The sequence below is a fragment of the Callithrix jacchus genome, chromosome 7 (genome assembly GCF_049354715.1).
Source record: "Callithrix jacchus isolate 240 chromosome 7, calJac240_pri, whole genome shotgun sequence".
In the NCBI taxonomy this organism is placed as follows: domain Eukaryota; kingdom Metazoa; phylum Chordata; class Mammalia; order Primates; family Cebidae; genus Callithrix; species Callithrix jacchus.
Window position 1 is genome coordinate 50,044,616 of NC_133508.1, and position 26,409 is coordinate 50,071,024.

A 26,409-nucleotide genomic window follows, 5' to 3' on the forward strand; every position below is an offset into this window, starting at 1 on the left:
CGGGTGCAGTGGCTCACACCTATAATCCCAGCACTTTGGGAGGCCAGAGGCAGGAAGACCACTTGAGGGTGGGAAGAGTGCTTGAGCTCAGGAGTTCTAAACCAGCCTGGGCAACATGGCAAAATCCCGTCTCTACAAAAAAAAATCAGCGGGGCAGGGTGGCCTGAGCCTGTAGTCCCAGCTACTCCGAAGGCTGAGGAGGGAGGATCACTTGAGCCCAGGAGCCCGAGGCTGCAGTGAGCTATGGGTGACAGAGTGAAACCCTGTCTCTAAAAAAAATTTAAAAATAAGAATTAAATATATTTAAAATAGAGTCTAAATGAGTGAACGATCTAGAATTCTCTTGGTTCCCCTAGAGCAGGTGTCAGAATTGGGGAATGTTTTTCCAAATTAGTGCCTCACCCTCAAGGGACAAAGGAACCTGCGGGAGCTGGAGGGGCAGGTGGAGGCCGGGCAGGCGGAGATCACCGCCTGGGGTCTGCTGGCCCGCACTGGGAATAATGACTCGAAGAGGAGGGGATGATAGGAGGAGGTAGAGGGGTCACTCGAGTGCTGGGGGTGACGGTGGAGGTATGGGGCGTGCTGGTGTGGTCGGGTGGGAGGCTCATCAGCTGGGGAGGAGGCGTGCCCAAGGCCGCTGGCCCCGCCCCCACCCCGCCCCCACCCACCTGGCCTCTGGCCCGCTGGGGCTCAGGCTTTCGCTTTCAGTCGCCGGCTGGTGAGCGCAGTGGAGCCTGGAGAGAGGGCGCCGGGCTGCGAGGGCGCGAGGGCAGAGGGCAGCCGGACCCCCCGCACCCATGGCGCCCGCCGCCGTCTGGGCAGCGCTGGCCGTCGGACTGCAGCTCTGGGCCGCGGGACACACCTTGCCCACCAAGGTGGGTGACTCGCGCGGCCCCTGGGGGGACAAGCTGCCCCGCATGCCCACCCGGCTGGTGCGCAGCCCTCGGGTGCCCGGGCCCGCGCTCTCCCGGGGCGCCGTCACGGGCTGGGAGGTTGGGGGTCCGAGTCGCCGCTCCCCATCCGCATCAGACACGCACCGCGCGCCTCTGGAGACCCGCCAGGGACCCCGGACCCGGCACATGTGCGCTCGGGGAGCAGCTCTGGCCCCTGAAGCCCCGTCCGCGTAGTGACTGGGGTGCATCCTGGTTCCTCCGCGAGCTCAGGCCGGGGCGTTTGGGGCTGAGCAGCGGGCCCTGGGCAGACCCCCGCTGGACCCGGGACCCCCCTTCCCTCACCCCAGCGACTGCTGCGACAGCTCTTCCCTCCCACGCAGAGGAGAAGGTGCTGTGCCGGGGCGCTGCCCCACTGCCCACGCCGGGTACCCTCTTCAGAAGACTTCCTCCTCCTTTGGGCGACGGTTTTCAGATTTCTTAGAAATACCAGGGTAATGTGTCTGAAGAGCAGGCCCAGGTGTGTACCAGGCCCACTGAGGGCACAGATGGATGGCCAGCTGCCTGCCCGCTCCCTCCCTCCGGATGCGTCCGGGTGCCACTGCAGAGTCTGTTCTCTGTGGCCTCTGGGGACAAGGGAGGCAAGGGAGGTCCGTGCTGGTAATCGAGCAAGGCAAACGAGGTCTTCCGGGGCCCCAGGAAAATGGAAACAGCAGAAACCGTAGGGCTGCCATTCAATGTGAACATCACTGCGAGGACAGCAGCGAGGCTGCAAGGGACTGTGCGCTCTTTGCCTTTTTTTGACTGTCTCCTGGTCTGGTAAGGTAGGATAACCCCATTTTTTTACTGTCTCCATGGTTTGGTAAAATAAGATAACTCCATTTTCCAGAGAAGGACATGGGGCTCAGAGGACTTGTATTTTCATGGAAGGGCATGGGGGAAGCTCTTCCTCCAAAGTGGGCCTCTCCTGCCTTTGGCCCCTGTGCCGAGGCTGCTAGGGAGGTGGGAGTTCATCCTTCCTCAGAGCCACCCCTGATGGACACATGGCCCCTCTGCCCCATCTGACATCTTGACCTGGGAGGAAGGTGAGAGGTGGCATTGGCTTCTGTAGTGACATTCCCCAATGCTCACATCTGCTCGTTGATCTGAGGCCAAAGAGTCCAGTTCTTGTGGGTGGAGGATGAGGGCTGTCAGACTAGAATTGACTCATCCACAGTGGGTGTCAGGAGTGGGTCCTGGGGAACTGCCCCAGAGGAAGTCCTGGGTGGCCTTTGGGTCAGGAGAGTCCCCACTCTAGGCCACGGGTGAATGGGGATGACCATGGTCCCCAGCTTGACTTTGGGGTCATGCCATAGACTCTGGCCTCGGAGGGGTTCTTCCTGCCACTGAGATCAGGCCTGCTTGGGTGAGCTCTTGGGTCATGTGAGCCCCCTGATGGGAGAGGGGTGGCAGGCACAGGGCTCTGCAGCACACCAGGCTGCAGTTTTGGGGTAGGTGGAAGGGGTTTCCTCCCACCTTCCTTCCCCTCCTGACCAGCTCCTGCAGCAGCTCAGATTCCTTCCTCCTCCCTGCTCCCCCTACCCCACCTGGACTATTGCCACAGCCTTGTAGCTGTTCTCCTGGCCCTGCTCCCTCTTCCCGCTGACCCTTGGCAGAGAGACCCTTTTCAAGCATGAGGCACCTCTCTGCCTGGGGAGCCTCCTGTGGCTCCCAGTGGTCGAGGCAGAAGCTCCCCTGGAGATCCCAGGCCAGAGTAAGGTACCTGAGTTCTTCCTCCCACCTCTCTGCACATGTACTCCCCAGCCCCTGTGGAACCGATGATGGTCATCTTGTCTGTCATTGTGGAAAAATCATTGTCCGTGCTGTCCCCCTCTCCAACATACACTCCTTACCTATATCCTTCAAGGCCTTCTATACATTCCATTCTCTCTGCGAAAGCTCTTCCTCTTTCTCAGCTGAATTTGATCTTTCAACTTCCTGGGCTTTTTGCTCCCTTTGAGGACAGATTGCATTCTGCTTTTTATTCTAGTTGTGTTTCATTCCCCTCAATGGATAAAAGGTGCCTTCAGGGCCGGGACTGCGGGTTCTTCCTCCTCATTTGCAGTACCACAATAGCTCCTGATTTCTGAACACCTACTAAGCACCAGAAGCTGTGCTTGGTACTTTGTCACAGAATTGCACTGACACCTCCCTTGCAACAACTTCCAAGAGGTGGGTGGTGCCATTTGTCTTTAGAGATGTGGAAACTGAGGCCCTGAGAGGTGATGGCATGTCCCAGGATCACAGAGCTTGGGGGCTGGGGAGCTGGGGGTGGGATTTGAATGCAGGTGTGCCTGATTCCAAATCTCCTTTTACTGCCCCCTCCCAGTGCCCAGATCTGCACTCCTGCTCCTTGCCAGGCCCTCACATACAGTGGGTTCTCGGGATGGATGTCAACTGAGCTTCAGAGGGAGCCCCCAGGAGACCTGAGCTGGCCATGGATGCAGCTGACTCACTTTTGCCCCGTTTAAAAGTCTTATTTGCCAGCTGGTGTGGAAAGCATCTTTCACTCATTTAGTCATTTATTCATTTGATAAATAAATGCCAGTAAAGCTAGAGGTAGGTGAGCGCTTGGTGCCCTCTGATGGGGATGAGCAGGGCTTGGGCTGTCTGGGGAGGAGGATGAGGGGTCTCTGCCTCCTGGGCCTGGCCCAGCTACCCCTGGAAGTCTTGATGCTGAGGGGCAGCTGTTTGCCTCCTCATCACCCAGGGTCTGGGGCCAGTTTGGCTTAAGAGGAGAGGTTGGGGGCTCCCAGGCTGGACATTGGAGAGGAATTGGGTGATCTGGGGTTCCTGCTGGCCCTGGGACCTCTTACCTCCTTCCACCATATCTCTGTTTCTTTGCGCTCTGCCTGAAATCCCAGTGGGGAGCCTATGTGTTGACTGAGGGTGTGGTCTGGTGGTCAGGCACCTCTTCAGAGAGCAATGGATAGGTGGCCAGGCACCCTGAAGTGGGGCCATTCATTCATTCCCCCAAAGTTGGTGGACACACCTACTCCAAGCCCAGCCCAGTGCCTGGCTCTAGGGACCTCAAGATGACTCCAGCTCCAGCTCTCCAGGAGCTACACTGCCAATACGTCACAGACCTCACAGACTTGGGTTCTGCCCCAATTGCCCCTGTGACCTTGGCTGAGCCAGTAAGCCTATGTTCTCATCTGTTGATATGGCAAGTATTCCCTGCCCGGCCCTTGTCACAGGGCCATGGGTGTGAAAGGCTGAACCTGCCGGGCATTCTTGTGTCAGAGGTGGCCCTGTGATCCTGGCGCCTGGCACGGTGGCTCCCTGTAGCACTGTCCCTCTCCAGGACTGGGTGACGCTTTATGGCCCTTACCACGCAATGCTTCCTGGAGGAGTAGCCAGGACTGGCATGTGGGGGAAGGGGAGGAGTTTTGCCAGAGCCATGGTGTGTATGTTATATCCGACTCTACACTAACTCAGTTCTTACTTTTTTTTTGAGACGGAGTCCTGCTCTGTTGCTCAGGCTGGAGTGCAGTGGCAACATCTCGGCTGACTGCAGCCTCCATTTGCCTCTTGTATTCAAATGATTCTCCTGCCTCAGCCTCCAGAGAAGCTGGGACCATGAGGCGTGCACCACCATGCCCAACTAATTTTTTTTTTTTTTTGTATTTTTAGTAGAGATGGGGTTTCACCATGTTGCCCAGGCTGGTCTTGAACCCCGGACCTCAAGTGATCCTTTGTTCCAATTTTAGCATATGTGTTGCCGAAGCGAGCACCAAGTGATCCTCAAGTGATCCACCTCAGCCTCCCAATGTGCTGGAATTACAACCATGAGCCACTGCACCTGGCCCGTTCTCACTTTTAAGCCATGCTTTTCTGTTCTCAGATGTGCTGCACACACACCTGCCCCAGGGCCTTTGCGCTTACTTTCCCCTCGCCTCCAGTGCTCCTCCCACTGGTTCCCTTTGTCTCCTTACCTCACTTCCTTCTGCTGAAATGGACCATCCTGCCTGTAGCCCCTCCCTACCAGGCACTCTCACTCTCCCACCTGCTATGTTTTCTTGTATAACACTCTTGACCTACTCTATTTCTTTTACTTTTATTGTATCTTCCCACAAGAATATAAGTACCCTGAGGACAGGGTACTTCACGACAGTAGACCCTCGCCTAGAACAGGGTTTTTCTATCTCAGCGCCCTTGGCATTTAATTCTTTGTTGCTGTCCCGTGAGCTGTAGGGTATTTAGCAGCATCCCTGGTCTCTCCTTACCGAATGGCAGTAGTGCCACCCTCCCTGGTGACAAAAATGTCTCCAGATATTGCTAAGTGTCCTTTGGGGTGGGGGGATTGCCTCTGATTGAGAGCCACTGGCTAGGACAGTGCCTGGCCCATAGTAAGTATTCAGAAAATATGACCTGACCTTGATAATGCCCTGTTTTACAGATGAGGAGACAGGAGGGTTTGGAAAGCGGGTGGTGGCAGGGGTTCTGTCTGCCTCCATCTCTTAGGCTATTTTTTCTGGGCTCCTGTTCCCATTGAATGGGGTCTGCTTAGGTTAGGGGTCCTCTCCCCAAATTGTTCAACCCCCAACATCCCAAGTGTGTAGTTAGGGATGGGGCCACCCACTGGCGGTGACTCAGGGCCCCAGAATGCATGTGATGTGCCCAGAAGCAGGTAAGGAGGGAAGCTGGGGTTTGGGGTGCCATGGGGTGAACAGGAACAAAGGAGAGATGCTGTAGCTCCCAGTTCTGGACCCTCGTCTGGGCACAGGAAAGTAGTTCTGGTGACTCTGGGGACAGGCCCAGGCCTCCGAATCAGATAAGCCCCAAGTCCTTGCTCTGTCATTCACTGGCCAGTCTTTCTGCCCCAAGAGCCTCTGTGTTCTTATCTGTAAAACGGGAGTCATCCTAGCCTCACAGACTGGCTGCCAGGATTCAAAGTGCTTTCTAGGTTCATTAGCAGTGATCTGAGCCATTGATGGCTTTGCAGGTCTGACCCCGCTCTCTGGGCCATGGGGAGGTGCTCAGGCTTAGGCAGGGACCCCTGTGGAGTCAGACTCTCTGCTCTGAGCCCCAGGGCCTGGAAGCTTGGCTGGCAGCCCTGCAGTTGCCCAGAGTTCCTGTCTAAGCGGCTTTGCTGCCCATCACCTGAGAGAGCAGCTTCTCTCCTCCCTGCCTTTTCCTGTCTCTGCTTCTGCCCCGATGCCCCCTGGCTGGGCCTCTCCTACCCACCGCTTGACAGCCTGGTCTTATGACACCATACTGTGGCAAATGCTGGGGGGTCAGGACATCACCTCCCCTCCCTTCAACACCTTTTTTTAGACAGTAACAGGTGCTGTGTGTTTTGGGGGTGAGTGAGGGATACATTTGGTGAAGCACAGAGAGGGTACGCAAGGCTTCAGCTTGCAAAACGGGCACGGGAAGGTCTGCAAAACCTCCTCCATCTCCAGCCTCTGTGCTGCTGAAGGTTCTGTTTACTTGTGACCCTGAGGCGGGAATGTCCTGTGGAGGCTCTTCTGACATCATGCTGTCATAATATGACATAAGAAAGAGGCCTTTCCCTGCCTCCAAGTGACTAAACCAGCAGGGCTCCGATGAAGGAGCGCTGACCTGGGTGTTGGGAGATCAGAGTTCCCATCTGAGCACTGTTGCTGGCTCGCTGTGCTGCCTTGCTCGGGTTACTTACCCCCTCTGGGCCTAAGCATCCCTATCTATGAAACCCAGCAACACGGGTTCCAATGCTTTTCTAGAATATTTGGGAAGTGTCAGTTTTGAGTGTGCTTGACCAAGGCCACAGACTGAGTGGGGAATCTAAAAGTCCCCAGGAAGGAGAGCCCAGGACTCCCCACTGTCAGTATCTTGGTTCCCTAACTTCTCTTCTTGCTGACCTCAGTCTCGCTTGCTTTGCCTGGAATGACTTTCTGACTCAGGCCTCAGGGCATCAGGAATTCACGGCTGCCTTTCAGCCTTCATGAAGGACCTGGTGGAGCTCCTTAGGCAGGACTGGGGTTTGTGGATGTCCTGCCTCTCTGCCCCTTGGTACCTAGGTGGTGGCACCTTTTCAAGTTCAGGAGATCTATCCTTTCCCCTTCCCCATGCTGTGGGAAAGTCCTCACTGTGGTCAGGCGCTGCAGGGCCTGCTGTCTGGGAACCCACAGACAGGTCTGAGGAAGACTTGAGCAGGGAGGGCGTTTTCTTCGAAGAAGCCCTCTGTCGCCGTAACTGGCTCAGGCTGCTGTGCCCTGGTTCTGAGTCCTGCCCCTCCCCGGCCTAGGGCTTTGGGCCTTGATTCCTTCTGCCAAGCAGCTGACTGCAGGACTGGGGCTCTGACGCTCAGGGCCCACCTCTCCGGGACTTATTTCCACTGTGGCGCGCAGTTAGTGATGTCACAGGTGGCAGTGATGTCACTGTGGTTTGAGGTACTTGGCTGTGAGCCCTGGAGGTGGAAGTGTCTCTTTTCTGATGGGGATTTGGAAGAGAATTTACTTCTGCCCCAAGCGTGAGCCCCAAGTGTGCAGGGGGAGAGCAGGGGGAGAGCAGGGGGAGGGCTGTTGGCGGTGCATCCCCGGGCTCCAGCCCTGCCCTTGTATCTATCAGCCTTTCTTTCCTGTGGGCTGTGACAAGCCACCCTGCATCTCTGAGACTCCATTTCTTCTTCCCTTTCCTCCTCCTCCTCTTCTTTTTTTTCTTTTTTCCTCCTCCTCCTCTTCTTGGCCCTTCTCCTCCTTCTTCCTCCCTCCTCCTCCTCCCTCCTCCTCCTTCCTCCTCCTCTTCCCTCCTCCTCCTTCTTCCTCCTCCTCCCTCCTCCTTCTTCCTCCTCCCTCCTCCTCCTTCCTCCTCCTCTTCCCTCCTCCTCCTTCTTCCTCCTCCTCCCTCCTCCTTCTTCCTCCTCCCTCCTCCTTCATCCTCCTCCTCCTCCCTCCTCCTCCTTCCTCCTTTTCCCTCCTCCTCCTCCTTCTTCCTCCTCCTCCTCCCTCCTCCTCCTTCCTCCTCCTCCCTCCTCCTCCTTCCTCCTCCTCCCTCCTCCTCCTTCTTCCTCCTCTTCCCTCCTCCTCCTTCTTCCTCCTCCTCCCTCCTCCTCCTTCTTCTTCCTCCTCCCTCCTCCTCCTTCCTCCTCCTCCTTTTTCCTCTTCCTCCTCCCTCCTCCTCCTCCTTCTTCTTCCTCCTCCTCCTTCTTCTTCCTCCTCCTCCTCCTTCTTCCTCCTCTTCCCTCTGCCTCCTCCTCCTCCTTCTTCTTCCTCTTCTCCTCCTTCTTCCTCCTCTTCCCTCTGCCTCCTCCTCCTCCTTCTTCTTCCTCTTCTCCTCCTGCTCCTCCTTCTTCTTTCTTCTTTCTTCTTCTTTTTGATGGAATCTGGCTCTGTTGTCCATACTGGAGTTAGTGGCACAATCTCAGCTCACTGCAACCTCTGCCTCCCAGGTTCAAGCTATTCTCCAGCCTCAGCCTCCCAAGTAAACGGGATTACATGCATGCACATGTTTCACCATGTTGGCCACGCTGGTCTTGTACACCTGATCTCAAGTGATCTGACCACCTTGGCCCCAAAAAGTTCTGGAATTACAGGCATGAGCCACTGTGCTCGGCCTCCATTTCTTCTTTGCAGAAGAAGGAATGTCTTCTCGTTGGACATTGTCACCCTGGAAGTTCATGATTGCTAGATTATTGATTCTGTTGCAGATTCAGGAAACCTGTTAGCTGGCTAGTTCACAGCAAATGTTGGGTGTTGGGAGGGGAGGCTGCAGAGCCCCTTCTCAGCCCCCATCTTTCTGTAGCGGACACTACTGGGCATATTCTGCTGGGAAAACAGACTGTGTCACCTGATTCAAGGGCCGCAGGGTGAATCTCTTTCAGGTGCACTGGCTCCCTGGGAGGCCTTGCAGATCTCTGCTCTGTGGGTCCCTTCAGAGCTGGGGCTCAGGTGTGACTCAGCCACTCTGACCAGAGGTAGCGCAGAAGTACCCCGGGGATTTGTTTGCTTTCCTTTGCTGTCCGGACAGCAGCCCACCAACCACTTCAGTCTGAGCCTTGCCCTGCACTAGTGAGGTTGATATGGTCACAGGTTCCGAGCATCAGTGTGGGGGTGGGGAGAGCAGAGCAGGAGGGGATTTGGAGGCAGGCAGGCTGTGGATAGGGAGGAGGGAGGAGGGAGGACATCTTCCAAGCTGTCAGTGGGAGGACTTTGAGAATGTCTTTTAGGAACAACGCCAGAGGCTGTGGGAGTGGACGGGGCCTGGGGCTGGGAGTCAGGGGTCCAAGGCCTCATCCTGCCTTGGCCTCTGCTTCCGAGAGATTTTGGTCAGTTTCCTTCTTCTCTATGAACCTTGGAAGGCTCAGCTGTCACTTGAGATGAGCAAGGACCTCCCTGGCCCCAGCAGGAGTAAGTGGCTTTACACAGGGAGTAGAGTGCAGATTGCACCGCCGTGTCACCCAGCTCGGAAGGTGCAGGTGTGGCCCAGCTGTGGACTTGATTGTGATCCTCTGGGGAAGGGCTGTGGCCCTGGTGGTTAGTGGGACTCCCACCAGTGCCTCTGTTGGTCCTGCCTCCCACTGGACCCAGCCCCAGTTCCTGGCTGCAACTCACAGAGGCCCCAGGCTCCTGTGGTCCCACCAGCAGCTCCTGCTCTCATGTCCTGAGCCTTGCAAGCCCCTAATCCTGTTCCTCCCTGTCCTGCTCCCCGGCTCCCTCAAGCCCCTGTCCTGTATCCCATTCTCCCTAGACATCACCCCTCCCACCCCACAGCTCAACTTCCTTCCTGACCTGGCTTGGTCCTTTGGTCACTGCCCTGGTCATTTCTTGTCGCCTTCCTGATTCTGCCCTCTTCTAGGCCCACACAGGGAACCTTCTAACTGTCGAGCCCTAAAGGGTAGGTGGGTTTAGGATGAGCAGCTCCAGCTGGGAGAATGGTGTGGGGAGGGAGGTGAGGCTGGGCACAGTGGCTCACACCTGTAATCCCAGTACTTTGGGAGGCCAAGGTGGGCAGATTACTTGAGGTTAGGAGTTCGAGACCAGCCTGGCCAACATGGTGGAACCCCGTCTCTACTAAAGAAAAAAAATAGCTGGGCATGGAGGCATGCATCTGTAGTGCCAGTTACTTGGGAGGGTGAGGCACGAGAATTCTTGAACCCAGGAGGTGGAGGTTGCAGTGAGGTGAGATTGTACCACTGCACTCCAGTCTGGGTGACAGAATGAGACCCTGTCTCAAAAAAAAAAAAAAAGAAAGAAAGAAAGAGAGAAAGAGAGAAAGAAAGTGAGGACAATGTTAGACTGTCCTGTTCTAGCTGTCCTAGCTGGACCAAAGGTTAGTTGGGGCCAGTGAGAGCAGCACATGAGGCTATAAGTTTAGGGCCAGTTTATGGAGGTAGTAATAACAATCACATTGAGAAAACTGTAGCAACTATAATTTGGGAGAAATTTTCTAAACACTTTACATGTGTTATTGAATCTTCTCATTGGCCCCAGGTGGTACGTGCCTTTATTAATCCATTCTACAGATGAAAAGACTGAGGTCTATGAACTCCTTTATTTAAAAACAAACATCTTCAAGGCTGCCTGCTAAGGGGGAAAGGAGTGTGGATTCAAGCCAGCATCTTTATTCCAAGGTCCATGCTCTCAGCCCCCACACACCCCTCCTATCAAGAGTTGAGGCAGTGGGGAGCCATCATAGTTTTTGAGCAAGAGAATAACAGGGCAGAGATCACCGTGACCTCAGTGTGAAGCACAGATGACATGGAGAGACTGGAGGCAGAGAGGCCCATGAGGAGGCTGTCACCGTGGTTCAGGTGACAGCTCTGGGTTGGTGAAGAAGCAGAGAACAGGAAGGAAGGGGCGAGAGGCTGGAGGGAGGAGGAGGCAGCCTTTGGACCGGACCATGGATGTAGGGTGGGGACACAGGAGGAGAGAAGGATGCTTTCTCCACCACTTTTTGCAACATGAGGCCCCTCTGGCTCTAGCTCTTCCCAGCCTGAGCCCAATGGACTGATTCTGTTTTGTTTTTCTTGTTTTTTCTTTTGAGATGGAGTCTCACTCTGTTGCCCAGGCTGAAGTGCAGTGGCATGATCTTGGCTCCCTGCAACCTCCGCCTCCCAGGTTCAAGTGATTCTCCCACCTCAGCCTCCCAAGTAGCTGGGACTACAGGCTTGTGCCACCACACCTGGCTAATTTTTTGTATTGTTTTAAGTAGAGATGGTGTTTCGCCACGTTGGTCAGGCTGATCTTGAACTCCTGACCTCAGACGATCCACCTGCCTCAGCCTCCCAAAGTGCTGGGATTACAGGCATGAGCCACTGCACCTGGCCCCAGTGAACTGATTCTGGTCAGTGTCAGCCCTAGGAGTCCCTGGAGCTTTGGCAGTCAGTCACAGGGCCAGCCTGGTCCTGGTCACTGCTGGCTGGTTACCCTGGCTGGGTTGGGCAGCAGACTGGGCAGGGCTGGTTGCTTGTCTCAGGTGTGAAATGGGTTACACCTGAGATGTAGATGGAGGCAAACACCACCCTCCGATGAGGTGGTGGAGATCTGAACACTGGCGCTCAGTCTGCCGTTCTGAGGATGCCACTCCCTCTCTTTGTAAGTCAATTTCCTGCTCAGTTCTCATGCTAGCTCCAGCTCATTTCAACTAATTAGAAATGAAAACTGCTTGTGTCGAGCAATTTGGCATCTATGAGATGGCAGCTGTGGGCCGTGTGCTGGCTGTGTATAGGGTGATGAGTAGCAGAAACATGGGTGTCACTGAGCTCTTACCACTGCCAGCCACGGGCACGACACCAAGCACGCCATGCATGCTGACTTCATGAATCATAAAGCCCTGTTAAGGGGGCACTGTTTCTGTCCCCATCTTATAGATGACAAAGCGGAGGCGGGGTAATGGCTGAACTCGGATCAAAGCCCACGTGTCTGGTTCAGCACTTGTATGAGGGTGTCAACGTTGGGGGAGGCACAAGGGAACCAATAATTAACCAAAAACTGGTTGGGTCTGGGCAGAATAGAGATGTACCCGGGTTGTCACAGGAGCCCCCAGAAGGGAACTCTGATCCCCCGGAAATGGTGGCGGAGGGAACTCTTGAAAGAAGCTGAGAAGTCAGCCCTACCAGGTGGGGGTGTCAGGACGTTTGGGCAGAGGCAGCAGCAGGAGCACAGGCGTGGAGAAGGGGCAGAGGAGCCACGTGCCACTCTGTGTTGTGGCTTCCACAGGCCAGGTGATGATACAGGTGGGAGATGCTGTAAGGAGGTTGTGCAGGTGGTGGCAGCTGCTGGAAGCTTTTAAGGAGAGACAGGCTTGATGGTAGGAAGGTGGCTTAGGTCCATCTGAAAGGGACAGATGGCTGGGGACCAAGACTAAGGAGCCTGCAGCTGACAGGTGGTGCTGAGGGCAGTGAGGAGGAGTTGTGGGAGATGAAGCAGGCGACATCAGTAGGCCACTGGGAGGGTTACAGTGGGAGAGGTTGGGGCATCTCTCTCACTAGATTCAGGGTTCCTTGCAGGCAGGAACCATGCCTGGGCATCTTTGTACCCTGGCATTTAGCACAAAGCCTGGCTTCAAGAACCGGATACCAGACCGGTCTTCCTGTCTGCCCCCAGCTCACTTCTAAAGCAACATCACAGGCAGAGAGCCGGGAGTGGGATGTGTCACCCCTGGGCTGCCCGCCTGTGATGTGGTCGGTCCTTCTGAACACAGATGCTGCTCCTCTCCGTGACGGCAGACAGGCCTCTGCTGCCTGGCTCTTGCGTTGCTGTGACGATCTGGCCTGATGTAGCTGCACCCTGCAGTCCACAGGCCTCCTGTGAACCCCCAAGGTTGAGACCCAAACGCCTCTGCTGCCTCCCACCACGTTCTAGGGGCCCCGTGACCCGCCATGCAAATGCTGTGGTTTCCGTATTGCTTAAAGACAGTTTCCGCTGTGTGGGGGTCCCTGGGTCCTTGGGCAGACACCTCTGCCACTCCCCGCAGCTTTGGCACCTGCCCTAAGACCCTGGAGACCCTTTCACCTGGGAGAGTCACTGAGCCACCCGCCCCTGCTCATAGCATGTTCTTAGAAGGGTCACTCCCCTCTCTGCACTCCTTGTCTGTAAAATGAGGGAAGAGGGCACAGCGCACAGGGAGCTTGGAACCTGACTGATGGGGTCAGCCTGGCTACTCCAGCTGAGTCCTGTCTTCCTGGAGTTTGGCCCTTAGCAGGTCTCACTTTCTCTCTCTCTTTTTTTTTTTTTGAGATGGAGTCTTGTTCTGTTGCCCGAGCTGGAGGGCAGTGGTGTGATCTCAGCTCACTGCAACCTCCGTCTCCTGGGTTCAAGCAATTCTCCTGCCTCAGCCTCCTGAGTAGCTGGGATTACAGGTGTGCACCACCATGCCTGGCTAATTTTTTGTATTTTTGGTAGAGATGAGGTTTCACCATGTTGGCCAAGCTGGTCTTGAACTCCTGACCTTATGATCTGGAGTCTTCCCAAAGTGCTGGGATTACAGGCATGAGCCACCACGCCCGGTCAAAGGCTGACTTCCTTGCAGGGCCTCACAGCCATGTCATCCTCTGGCCGGGCTGCTCACAGACCCTGGCCCCTGGATTTTTGGCCCCCCACCCCCACCCATACTCTTTGCTTTGGGGTCACATCACCCTTCCAGTGTTCCTCTAAGCAAAGTCCCTTTGAGCCAGCCCCAGGTCCCTGTCAAGGATCCCCTCTGGCCTGTCGCACTCTCCGCCTTCCTCTGCCCCACCAAGGCCTCCTTCCTGCCCTCACAGCAGGGGCCTGCCTTGGTCTCTGGATGAAGTTAGCCTTCCTGAGGAACAGGCCAGGAAGGGGGTGAACTCCCAGCCCCAAGAGTCACAGGTCAGCTTCCCCACACTTGCCCTTGAAGCAAAACGGAGGCCCCCTCTTGGTAAAGCCATCTAGCACCCACTAAAGCCAGGCAGTTCACTGCCCTGGGGTGTGTTCTCACCTTGCCAGTTCTTGGCTAAGAGCAAGGCCAGAAGAGCCCAGTTTCAGGTTCTGTAACGTGGGTCTCTGACCAGGACCAGTGCATGCCACTTGCAGCGCCTCCATGGAGCCCCTAGGAATCTGGGGGAAGATGACGTACCCAAGTGAAGACCTCCCCGCCTTTGCTCCTCACAAGAACCCTTGGAGGAGACAGGGCAAGGAGTATGACTCCCATTTTACAGGTGACAATGCTGAGGCTCAGAGAAAGTCCATGACACCCCCAAATCCCCTGGACCTTCTACCCTGACCTCCTGGCACTGAGCATGCCAGGCACCTCTCCATACACACATAGACCCTCTACCCTAAGTAAGCGCTTCTGCAAGGCTGAGTGTCCAGCACACCCAGGAAAGGGGACAGTTCTGGCCCTTTCCTCCCAGAGGTCACCTGCTCAGGCTGCCTGCCCTGGGGGAAAGAGGATGAGGAGCAGAAGCTGAGCATGGAAGTCCCCCCCATCCACCCTCTGCTCTCCCCAGAGACCCAGAGCCAGCCCAGCTCTGCCCCGCATCCCAGCCCCCACCTCCTGGCTTGTGCTGTTTCTCCACCTCTCATGTGGGTGAGCCACACACCACACAGCAACCCTGAGGTCTTATGAGGGACTGAGCTTTCAACACTCATCCTTAAGAACCCAGACCCGGTCCTTTTGCTTACAGCATCAACCAGGCCCATGCTGTCATTTTACAGGCAGAGAATCTGAGGCACAGAGAAGCTGGTTACTGCCCACAGCAGAGGGGACACCTGAGTGTAGACATGGAGGACCTTTGGGGTAGGGACGGGCCTGGGGGTTGAAACCCAGTCTTCCTGGCTAGGGAGGAAATGCAGGGCTTGAGGTGAGGAGGCCTCTTTGAGGTTCAGTTTCTTCATCTGTAACTTGGGAATAACAATAGAACTGACCTGGGGGGGCCATGGCAGGATTCAGAGAGGCTGTGTGCTGGGCAGCTCTTCACGATGCCTGGTGTGAAGCGGGCTCCTAGGAGATGCTGCTGCCCCTGCTGCTGCTTTTTATTTTGAGACAGAGTCTTGCACTGTTGCCTGGGCTGGAGTGCAATGGTGCGATCTCGGCTCACTTCGACCTCCGCCTCCCAGGTTCAAGTGATTCTCCTTGCCTCAGCCTCCCAAGTAGCTGAGATTACAGACACCTGCCACCAAGCCTGGCTAATTTTTAAAAAAATTTTTAATAGAGACGGGGTTTTGCCATGTTGGCCAGGCTGGTCTCCAACTCCTGACCTTGTGATCTGCCCGCCTCTGTCTCCCAAAGTGCTGGGATCACAGGCATGAGCCACCGTACCCATGCCCCTGTTGCTGCTTTCATCCTTACCCTCACTGACCCACTCCGGCCCCAGTGCCCTGACCTCCTGGCCGTACGTACACTCAGTGTGCCAAGCCTTTCTCCCTGTCACCCTGGCCCCGCACCTCACATCACCCTTTTCCTTAGTTCTTACCACCACCTTGAATTCTCTACTGAATGTGCATGAGTCTCCCCAGCTAAGATGGTAGCTTCCTCCAGGCAGGGATTTGATTTGTTCAATGCTGCTGTTTACTGAGCAGCTACACCACTAGGTGCTCAGCATGTTGGTTGAATGAATGAATGAATGAACGAATCACTGCTTTCACCTTTGCCCCTGACTTTCTCTATGGACCCTAGACAAGTGACTCGATTTCCCTGAGCTGTGAAATGGGCGCATGCATACCTACTTTTTAGGGTGGAAGTGGGATTTTATACAGTGCCTGCAATCTGGCCTGGCACATAGTAGGTGCTTAATGATTATCCCGTTGTTTTCCTTCCTCCCTGGAGGACCAAAGCCAAGACCTGGAGGAGCAATAGGGTGAGTGTCTAACCCCTGGGTGACAGAGACAGCTCCCACTGGGATGGAGGCTGCATGGTGGGAGGAGCTGCTGAGGTTGGGCCTGTTTGGCTCCTCGGCCCTTGGAGTCCTGGGTCTGTGTGGAGGGGGAAGGGAAGCTCTCTGGGCCCCAAGAGAAGGGAGGCAGGACTCGGGGTGGCAGGGACTGTAGGATTGCAGCTCTTCTGGGATAGCCTCGGGCATGCTGCTTTGCCTCTCTGAGCACCTGTGAATGTCAGTGAGAAGACCAGACAGCGGGTCTAATACGCACAGTTGCCCCTGGGAGATAGCAGGTGCTCCGTACCCATGAGCCACCCCTAAATGCTGGTGCTACCTGTCTTAGAGGAGGGAGCCCAACCTGGAGGAGGGAAAATGGGAGCTGGGACTCAGATGCCAGGCGGTTTAGAGCCTGTGGGTGGGCCCTGATGGGCTTCTTATCCACATTTCTCTATCTGCTTGCTGCCATCCTGGCCCTGGAATGGCCCAAAATCTCTGGGAGACCAGGGGAGATGGCTTGGCCTGTTTCCAGCTCCGTTACTTCATCTATGAAATTGGCACAATCAGACCTGCTGTCTATCTCTATATTTTCTATTGTCTGTCTGTCTATCTATCTGTCTATCATCTCTCATCTCTATCATCTACTTTCTATCACCTCTCATCTCTCTGTCTGTCTGGCTGTCTGTCTACCCATTTATCCAATCTACCTATCCTCTCCAGCCCCCTCACCACTGGGTCTCAGATTCCCTGCCTGTTAAATACATGGTCAGTTGACCCTCATCAGTGGTTTTCAGTTTTTCACTTGGGGCCCCCATATTTTGGAAGGTTGTGGTTTGCTAAACAAGCTGTCTGAATTAAGTACTATCCAACTATTTCCTCATTTAACATGTCAAAGATCCCCCGTGGGGGTGGGTGAGGTGTGAATTGGAGCCTCCCCAACCCAAAGTGAAAGAACTGGAAGCTTCTGTAGCCCCTCATTTCCTAGAGAATGCTTGCCCTGTTTTGGGGACCTCCTGCCGGAGGCAAATGGGCTCCCAGGGCTGTGGTTTTGGCCCAGCCCCCTGCTCCTGGGGACCGCTGCTATGGAGGGAGTGACCTTTTGTTCTGCTTTGCCAAGGGGCTTTCTGTTCCTCATTGTTTAGCGGTGACAGGGCTGTGGGTTTTTTTTTTAATTGTCCAAGAGGATAAACAGGCCTCAGATTGCTCAAGGGAGCTGACCCCCTCTGCCGGCTACAGGGGCTGGAGCCACACAGAGCCAGGGAGGAAGTCCAGGGAGGGCCAGTCACAGCAAAGTTTCAGACAAGAGAGAAACCTGGAGGGGAGGAGGTGGGAGGCCACCCCTCGAACGGCCTGCGGGCCATGGGAGTCCAGCTGCCTGCCTTAGAGGCCAGGAGTCCTTGGCCACTGTTGCTCTTGGGAGCCCAGTCTTGGCCAAAGTGGGTCTGTTTCCCATCAGGCCTTTGGACCCTGACAGGAAACCCTTCTCCAGACAGGGTGGGATTTCTTGCTGCTGCCTGGAGCCGGCCTGGCCCTGTGGTTCTCAGGCTCTGGAGGAGTGAGGGGTTCCCCTGGTTACCCCGAGGGCACTCGTGGGGATGAAGCCCCTGGGATGCAGGATTCCCACGAGACCTGTGCTGACCACTTCCAGGGGTGGGAGCTGCCAGGGAAGAGGTACAGCCCCTCCCTGCCTGGGGGATGCGATCTGAGGGGAGAGGCAGCTGCGTCTGGGAGGCCGTGCAATCAGACCGGGTAGGCACAGATCCTGGGCTTGGGGAACCACCCAGCAGCAGGGAAGGCAGTTTTGGGGTTTGCCGAGGGCCAGGCAGCCCCTCTTCCATTAGTATTCAATGGAAGGACTTGTGCAGAGGGAGCTTCGGAAGCTGCCACTACTCTGGGTTAGGGGCTCCCGCAGCCTTCTGATGCCAGGTCTCGGCCATGAGCCCCTCCACTACCCCCCACCCTTCCCCCGTAACCTTGCTCAATCCAGGAGCCAAGATCCTCAGAGTGTGTTCTGTAAAGGGGCATGAGAATCAGCGTGATTTCCTTTTCCTTTTTCGTTTTTCATCGGTAAAACTTTGGGCCCACCCCTGAGATTCTGCACTTGTTTGGGGGGCGGGGATTGGCATTCATGACGGCGCCCCTGGGTGCTTTGGACACAGGCAGTGAGCCCCCCCACACTGTGGGAAGCCCTGAGAAGGCTTTTTTTTTAGGGTGCCTGGGAGTCTACTCCAGCAGCAAACGGGGTCGGGGGAGCAGTACTGGGGCTGAGTGGTCATGGGAGCACCATGCCCAGGCGAACTGAGGCTCCAGATGGGCATTGAAGTGACTTCTTCAGACCCTGTTATGCAGCATGCTTCCCACTGCCCATGCCCAGACCTCACCGGAGCTGATAGGCATGGGGTGGGCCTGGGGTGGGCCTCCGGGGCAGGTCAGGGTGGAAGGTGCGTCTGTGTTTGAGCTTTGTGGTCCTGGTGCTGGAGTTACATCCCTCCAGGAAAGGACATTGTAACTCAGCCCACAGTTGAGACTAGCAGCTGCTGAGCACTGACACCCTGCGAGGCTGTGGAGAACAGCTAAGGGTAAGCCCCAGCCTGCAGCCTCAGGGAGGCTTACTATCTAGCGGGGGGCCCAGCTGGGCAACCCCATGGCAGTGCTGTCAGCTGAGAGCCGTGAGGGAGGAAGGTGGGGGCTCTGGGCCAGGTGACTCCTTCAGGGTGGGGTGCAGGCTGGTAGCCTTCAGGAGGGAGGCTGCTGTCTGAGCAGGGTTCCTAAGATGCACATGGAATTTGTCACAGGAAGCACCAGGCCGTTTCAGGGGCAGAAGTCAGCTGGGGCAAAGGCCTGGGAGCCAAAAGAGCGGCGGATTGTTCTGCAGCCGGAAGCCCCAGCTCCTGTGGATCATTCTCGCTGAGGGCTTCCAGCTGCGAGCGCCAAGAAGCGCATGCAGCCAGGGCAGGCTGGTGCTGCCTGCCAGGCAGAGGGGGAGACAGCTGGGTTTCCCAGCCTGCTTGTCACTCGCTATAGGAGCAGCCAAGAGCTCAGCAGCCCCAGCCTCCGGGCAGTCCTGACTCCCAGGCAGTGCTGTGAGGAACCGGAGGAGGAGGCACACTCAGCCCGCCTGCTACCTTGCCTGCTGGAAATTTGACCAGGTCTACACTGGCCCAGTGGTGCTGGGTGTTGTGACTGGTGTCTGCTCAGACTGGCTTGTTGACAGCTCAGCTGTCTAGGGTGACAGGTCTGGTTTGTTAAATATTTTCAGTATCTTCTCTGCTCCTGTAAGTTAGGTACTGGAGTCCAGAGAGGTTAAGGCACTTGCCTAAGGCCACACAGCCACTAAGTGGTGGAGTGAGGATTTGAAACCAGTTCTTTCTGACTCCCTCTATCCTAATTATCACTTGTTCACTAAAAGTTATGGATCTCAATCTTTTTTCCTTTTGTTTTGAGACTTGCTCTGTCACCCAGGCTGGAGTGCAGTGGCACCATCTCGGCTCACTGCAACCTCTGCCTCCCAGGTTCAAGTAATTCTCCTGCTTCAACCTCCCGAGTAGCTGGGATTACAGATGCACCACCGCACCCAGCTAATTTTTGTAATTTTAGTAGAGACAGGGTTTCGCCATGTCTCTAGGTGGTCCAGGATGGTCTTGATCTCTTGACCTTGTGATCCGCCCTCCTAGGCCTCCCAAAGTGGTGGGATTACAGGCATAAGCCACTGTGCCGGCCTGATCTCAATCTTGTACTGGCCACATGCTTGCAGCTGGCAATACAGTGCGGAGTGTGCCCTGGCTCTGACCTCCTAGAACTGCCCTTTGGCTATTTCCAGATGATGCATCCGTGGGGGGGCCCTGAAGGACTTGGGGTGTGTGTACACCCTCTTCGCTTGTGCAGATGTGTGCACATTCATGTTTGCCTACACATCAATGTCTCTAATCTGGGCTTGCTCTCAGCCTGGTAGAGGTGGCTAATTAATGCTTGTCCCTGAAAGCTCGGACTGCCAACCTCAGTCTCTCAGGAGAGAGGGCAGGACTCAGGGGCTTGCTGCCAGGGGTCCTGGGAAGGCACAGTGGACATTGCTGCCGCCCTGCATGCCCAGAGGGGGCTCTGTGTTTGCCCCTCTGTCCAGGGCTGCAGTTTCTCTGGGCAGATTTGCTTTTCTCTTTTCCCCCTCTTTTTTTTGTTTTTTAGACGGAGTTCACTCTGTCAACTAGGCTGGAGTGCAGTAGTGAGATCTCAGCTCACTGTAACTTCTCCTCCCAGGTTCAAGGGATTCTCCTGCCTCAGCCTCCAGATTAGCTGGGATTACAGGCAATCACCATCACTCCCGGATAATTTTGTATTTTTAGGAGAGGCAGGGTTTTGCCATGTTGGCCAGGCTGGTCTTGAACTCCTGACCTTAAATGATCCACCTGCTTCAGCCTCCCAAAGTGCTGGGATTACAGGCATGAGCCCTTGCGCCCCATTCTCTTTTTGTACATCACATTGTTCATCTCTTCATGGAGGCATCCAGCACAGTGGTTGAGATTGTGAGCTATGAGGTCAGGCAGGACCCAGATCCAAACCCTTCTGTCACTTACTGGCTCTGGGACCTTGGCCAGGTGACCTGCCCTCTAAGGCCTCAGTTTCCTCTTCCGTAAAATGGCTGCAGTAGGGAAACCACTCCATCTTCATCGGGTGGTTGGGAACTCTTGTTGAGACCACACACCTGTCTCAGGTAGGGTCTTTTAGAAGCAGAGCCCGAGGCAGAGATCTCTGTGAAAGTGATTTACTAGGGAAGGCTCCCAGGAAGGCAGGCAGGACAGGGCAGGGGAGGGGGCCTAGCAGGACCAGCTTCAGCCTGATACCACGGGGGTGGCTCTGGACCATGAATTGTACCAGGGTGGGTCCCACCTTAAGACTGTGGAGGATTCATTGTCAGCCAACACCTGCAGCAGCTGGGGGAGGGGTGCCCTGCTGGCGGAAGGGGTCTGAGGGGGATGCAACAGCACCCACCAACTCGAGCAGCTGAAGCACTTAGAACAGTGCCTGGCAACGATTGTCACAGTCATCAACCAACATTCATTTGATGCGTACCAGCTCTGTGGTGGGTCCCATGTGAGAGGTTGAGGGTCTAGAAGATGACGAGACTGCCACCTCTGCTGTCTGCAGCGCATGAGTGTGTGTGCATACATACCCACAGCGGGTGGAAGGCCAAGCAAGTAACCATTCCAGAACAATGAGATGACCGGTAGAGGGATCATATTTCCACGTTTAAAGAGAGCCCAGAGGAGGAGGAGGAGCTTTAATTAGCCTGGGGGTAGTAGAGAGGGCTTCCCGGAGGAGGCAGCACTCAGCTTGAAAGACAAAGGGATGTTTCTGGTGAGGGAGGGAAGGGGAGGCATCCTTGGCCGAGGGCGGCTTTGTGCTCAGGACTCTGTGCTCACGTTCTCTGTGACCACTGTCTTCTGGACATCTGCCCCATGCAGTGTTAGGGGTCACCAGTCACTGGAGAAGATCTGAAGGCAGCCCTGCCCTCTGACCAGCAGACTCAGTGCCTCCGCCTGCAGACATGAGTATGCTGCACTGAGGCGGGGAAGCAGGGGAGGTAAAAGAAGCCACAAACTCTCCTTCCTCTACCCTGCTCCAGAGGGAGAAACCTCCCCATCCATCATCAGTGCAGCCTGGCAGGGGGAGGGTCAAACATTTGCAGGTCGGGGACCTGGGCATCAGGCACGGCGGAACTCAGGTGCAGCCCTGCTGATGGCAGTCTTCCCTTCTTCCTTCCAGGTGACATTTACACCCTACACCCCAAAGCCCGGGAGCACGTGCCAGATCAACGAATACTATCACCAGACAGCTCAGAGGTGCTGCAGCCAGTGTCCAGCGGGTGAGAGCAGCTGCTGGGGGCTCGGGGCCGTGCCCTGGAGGAGCGCGTGTGTACAGGGGCTGGAGCGTAGGGGCGTGGCCCTTGATTCCTACTGAACTCCGAGTTCTATGCACTGGCCAGTGTTCCTTGTTGCTTCTGGGCCTGTGAACTCTGCCTGGCACACTTCCCAACTGCCTTTCACTGATTAACTCTCTCCTTTAGACCTCAGCTGAAGATGTTCCCTCTTCCAGGAAGCCTGCCTGCCCCACACTGCCCAGCTGGAGGAGGCGCCCAAATTAGTCCTGGGGGCGTCAGGGAAGGCTTCCCAGAGGAGGCAGCACAGCACTCAGCTTGAAAGACAAGTGTTGCCTCCTTTGAGCTCTCCCTGGTCCCTGAGGTTCCCATGGCAGCTCTTTCCTTGCTGTGTGATTATAGCCTGGTCCCCCTTCCTGTTGTCCCCACTGTGTGTTCCCTGCAGGGCAGGGATTGTGGCTTGTTTTCTGCTGAATCCACAGCAGGTGGCCCAATGCCATGTAGGCACTTAGCACATATTTGACTGACTCTGTGAATGCCTACCCATTTCACAGATGGTAGACCCGAGGCCCAGCCACAGTCAGGTTAGGCAGCCTGACTCCCGGTGCCCTCCATCCATTTATTTGTTTCTGTATTCATTCATGTCATGTTTATACGGCACCTGCTGCGTGTTCTAAGTCCTGGGTATACACAGAGCACAGGGCAGACAAAACCCTTGCCCTCGTGGGGTCTGCATTTTAATGGAGGACCCAGACAGATACATTAGGAGATGTATGGTCCTGTCTGTATGTGCTGTAGAAAGACAAGGTCAGGTAAGGTGGGAGAGACAGAGCAGGACATCAGTGGTCTGGGAAGGTCTCTCTGAGGAGGTGACATTTGGGCAAAGCCCTGCAGGAGGTGAGGGGGCAGGTCATACACATGTACAGGGAACAGTGTGCCAGGAGGAAGCAACAGCATGTGCGAAGGCCTTGAATTCAGAGCCTGTCTGGTGAGCTTGAGGAATAGCAGGGCCAGCGTGTGTGGCCCAGGATGAGGGAAGTCGAGTACGGTAGGTGAGGAGGAGGAAGTGAGCAGGGACCATGGGAGGGAGTTTAGATTTTATTCTCTCTGGGAGCCAATGGGGGGCTTTGAGCCATTACCTTGAGATGTAGGTGGGCATATGAGCACCTGTCACCATCCACAGCCATCTTAAGACACTACAGGGAAAGTGACTCTTCTTTCTTCTATTAACTGGAAGGGTCTCTTTATTAAGAAGTTACTGGAGAGGCTGAGTAGGGCTGGTCACTTGAGTCCAGGAGTTTGAGACCAGCCTGGCCAACATGGTAAAACCCGTCTCTACTATAAATACAAAAATTAGCTGGGCGAGGTGGCAGGTACCTGTAATCCCAGCTACTCAGGAGGCTGAGGCAGGAGAATCGCTTGAACCTGAGAGGTGGAGGTTGCAGTGAGCTGAGGTTGTGCACTGCACTCTAGCCTGGGCCACAGAGCGAGATTCTACCTAAAGCAAAAAAAAAGAAGTTACTGAGTCAACTTTTTTTAAAAGTTTCCCTCGGTGAGTCCCCATCCCTGACATGCCTTCTTTCCAGGCCCATGTCTTTGTCCTTGATAGGATACAAGTGACTACATTCTTACCACCTCTTCCAGCTGTCATTTATGCTCCTAGGTAGAGAATGTTAGCCATCTAGCAAGAAGGAAGAAACTGGCAACCTAGTTCTTAATAAAGTGTGATGACTGATAACAGGCCTCCAGGGGTGGAGGTTCAAGCATCTGGAAAGAGCAGAGAGGAATGTGTTTTTGAGCAGAAGGGGTTCAGAAATGGCATGATAGCTGGTACAATACTAGACGGGGGATGATTCCGAGGAACTGGAACTCCACAGAATAGCTTTCCCAGCTGGGCTTCTGGACTTTGTGGGGACAACGAATCAGCCCGGAGTCCCGGCAGAAGCCCACCCCGCTGAGACCTCTGGCCTTTGTTTCCTCAGGCCAACATGCAAAAGTCTTCTGTACCAGGACTTCAGACACTGTGTGTGACTTCTGTGAGAACAGCACATACACCGAGCTCTGGAACTGGCTTCCTGAGTGCTTGAGCTGCGGCTCTCCCTGTAGCTCTGGTGAGTAGGTTCAGAGAGAGGGGCCCTCACACCCCTGCCTCCAGCATCACCTCCCCCAGCTCAGCCTCCGGCTTCCAGCTGTCTGGAGTTAGCCCAGGCTGGTTGTTGCAAGTGGTACAGGAGCAGCTGTTTAACCCTACCTCTGGCATTTTCCTCTTCTGTCTCACCAAAGCCTCTTCACAGCCCCACGGGACAGGCCGTGGGAGAACCGTGCCCATGTGAGGGTTGAGGAGGTGGTTAGGTGGGAGAGTGGTGCGCATGCTTGTGCCGTGAGGAGCAGGGCTGTGGGTTCTTCTCCGGGACTCTGGGCGGTGGTGTGTGTGCCCCACGCTGAGACAGTCCGCCAGCCTCCTGGAGATCAGCGCTGTCGGGGGGTGCTGGGCTGGCTGGGAGGGCAGCGTGGATGTGGTGGAGGCAGGCGTGACCCTGGGCTACCCTCTTGCTCCTTCAGACCAGGTGGAAACTCAAGCCTGCACTCAGCAACAAAACCGCATCTGCGCCTGCATGCCCGGCTGGTACTGCGCGCTGGGCAAGCAGGAGGGGTGCCGGCTGTGCTCGCCGCTGCGCAAGTGTGGCCCGGGCTTCGGCGTAGCCAAACCAGGTATGGGGTGGGGCTCACGGTCCTTGGGGATGCTCTGGGGCCTCTCCTTTGTAGACATCCCTGCCGTGTCATGGGCATCCGCCCATTCATTAGTCCAGCTGGGAACACTGTCAGTGGTGGCCAGGTGCTGGCTACCCATCGGTCTGCCCACCGTTTGTTCTTCCTGCCAGCACTCCTGATTAGCACCTCTTGTGCCCTGGGCCCAGGGGACCCAGACGTGGATGAGACCAAGCCCTAAGCTACTAGAAAGTTAGGTGATGCTGCAGGAAGATGAACTCACAACTCTACACACCAGTATCGTGCATGTGTGTACAGGTGTGTGTGTGTGTGTGTGTGTGTGTGTGTGTGTGTGTGTGAGGGGCAGAGGGGGCAGAGGTATGACAGAGGTCCTTGGGCCCCTTAGACCTTTCCTAGGGCTCTAATGCCAAGGCCCAGCTGTCCCACAGAGTGTTTGACAAATTTCAATTGTTCCCCAAAGGAACTGAAAGATCAGACGTGGTGTGCAAGCCGTGTGCCCCAGGAACGTTCTCCAGCACGACTTCATCCACAGATATTTGCAGGCCCCACCAGAGGTGAGTAGCTGAGTCCTTTGGTTCTGGAGGAGCAGGGAGGGGCTGTCCCTGGGTGACTGGGGGTCCTGGACACAGAGCCAGGACCTTGCCCTGGAAGGCAAAACTAGGTGGGTGCATGGGGAGGTGGGGGAGGGAGAGGAGGGGTATCTCTGAGAGGTTACACATTGTCAGTCTCCCATCATGCCTGCTGGGTCCTGTGAATGAGCCCAGACACCCCGAGCTACTCTGTCCTCTGCTGCCTCCTGACCAAGCCTCCTCCTCTCGCAGATGTAACCTGGTGGCCTTCCCTGGGAATGCAAGCATGGATGCAGTCTGCCTGTCGGAGTCCCTCGCCCAGAGCACGGCCCCAGGCCCAGCATACCCACCGCAGCCAGTGTCCACACAATCCCCGAACATGAAGCCAACTCCAGGGCCCAGTACGGCTCCAAGCACCTCCTTCCTGCTGCCGATGGGCCCCAGCCCCCCAGCTAAAGGGAGCACTGGCGACATCTCTCTTTCAGTTGGTAAGTCACAAGAAGGCTCATTCATTCACTCCTTTTTTTCTGTCTGCTTGTCTTTCTTTTCCCTCCCTTCCTTCCTTCCTTCCTTCCTTCCTTCCTTCCTCCCTCCCTCCCTCCCTCCCTTCCTTCCTTCCTTCCTTCCTTCCTTCCTTCCTTCCTTCTTTCTTTTCTTTTCTTTTTTCTTTCTTTTCTTTCCCCTAGTTTTACTGAGAGCCCACTGTGAGCTGGACCTGGTGCCCTGTCCTGGGATACAGGTGGCAGTGAGACTGCTTTCTTCCCAACACCTGGTGCTATCATTCAAAATCCCTAAGTGGGTGGGCTGGATGCAATGGCTTACACCTGTAATCCCAGTACTTTGGCTGGCCAAGGAGGCAGGAGGATTGCTTGAGGCCAAGAGTTTGAGATCAGCCTGGGTAACATAGCGAGACTCCATTTCTATAAAAAAATTAAAAAGTTATTTGGGTGGGTTGGTGCCTGTTGTCCCAGCTACTCAGGAGGCTGAGGTGGGAGGATCACATGAGCCCAGGAATTTGAGGCTGCATTCAGCTATGGTTATGCCACTGCACTCCAGCCTTGGTGATCAGTGAGGCCCTATCCCTAAAAAGGAAAAAAAAAAAAAAAATCCTTGGATTGGGGAGAGATGGGGTCAGCAATTCACCTGAATTTGCTGCTGTTTCTGATGAGCCCCTTAGGCGGAGGAGACAGTGGGCTGGGCCAGGTCACCGCTGGGGCTTCCTTTCTGGGGTTAGAACTGCATCAGGTCAGCAGTCTCAAACTGGTGGCCCTGAGGCTGAATGAGACCCACAGACATGATTGCTCTGTAATTGGATTTGAGAACCTCCTGCCTAGACTTGCCCCTCACTTGCAATGACCCTAACCACCTTGGGGGCTCCTGACTTACCTGCCTGGTTCCTGGTGCGTTTGAGTTTGTTTTTTGTAGCTGTCTGAGCTTCTCATTTCTTTCTAGGACCGATCGTGGGTGTGACAGTCTTGGGTCTACTAATAATAGGAGTGGTGAACTGTGTCATCATGACCCAGGTGAAAAGTAAGAGTCCATCCTTCCTTC

At 55.5% G+C, this 26,409-nt stretch overlaps 1 protein-coding gene across 2 annotated transcripts in view; it reads left to right on the forward strand.

Moving 5' to 3' along the window:
• The first annotated feature begins 700 nt into the window (after positions 1 to 700).
• The window catches only part of TNFRSF1B (TNF receptor superfamily member 1B), a 42,288-nt gene continuing 16,579 nt past the window's right edge, over positions 701 to 26,409 (forward strand). For both annotated transcript variants that reach the window (XM_035307772.3, XM_035307773.3), the window contains exons 1-7: positions 701 to 875; positions 21,448 to 21,547; positions 23,542 to 23,670; positions 24,122 to 24,271; positions 24,750 to 24,843; positions 25,111 to 25,346; positions 26,311 to 26,388. In XM_035307772.3, coding sequence (XP_035163663.3) covers positions 798 to 875; positions 21,448 to 21,547; positions 23,542 to 23,670; positions 24,122 to 24,271; positions 24,750 to 24,843; positions 25,111 to 25,346; positions 26,311 to 26,388 — 865 coding nt within the window. In that variant the 5' untranslated portion in view covers positions 701 to 797. The remainder of the gene's footprint in view (positions 876 to 21,447; positions 21,548 to 23,541; positions 23,671 to 24,121; positions 24,272 to 24,749; positions 24,844 to 25,110; positions 25,347 to 26,310; positions 26,389 to 26,409) is intronic.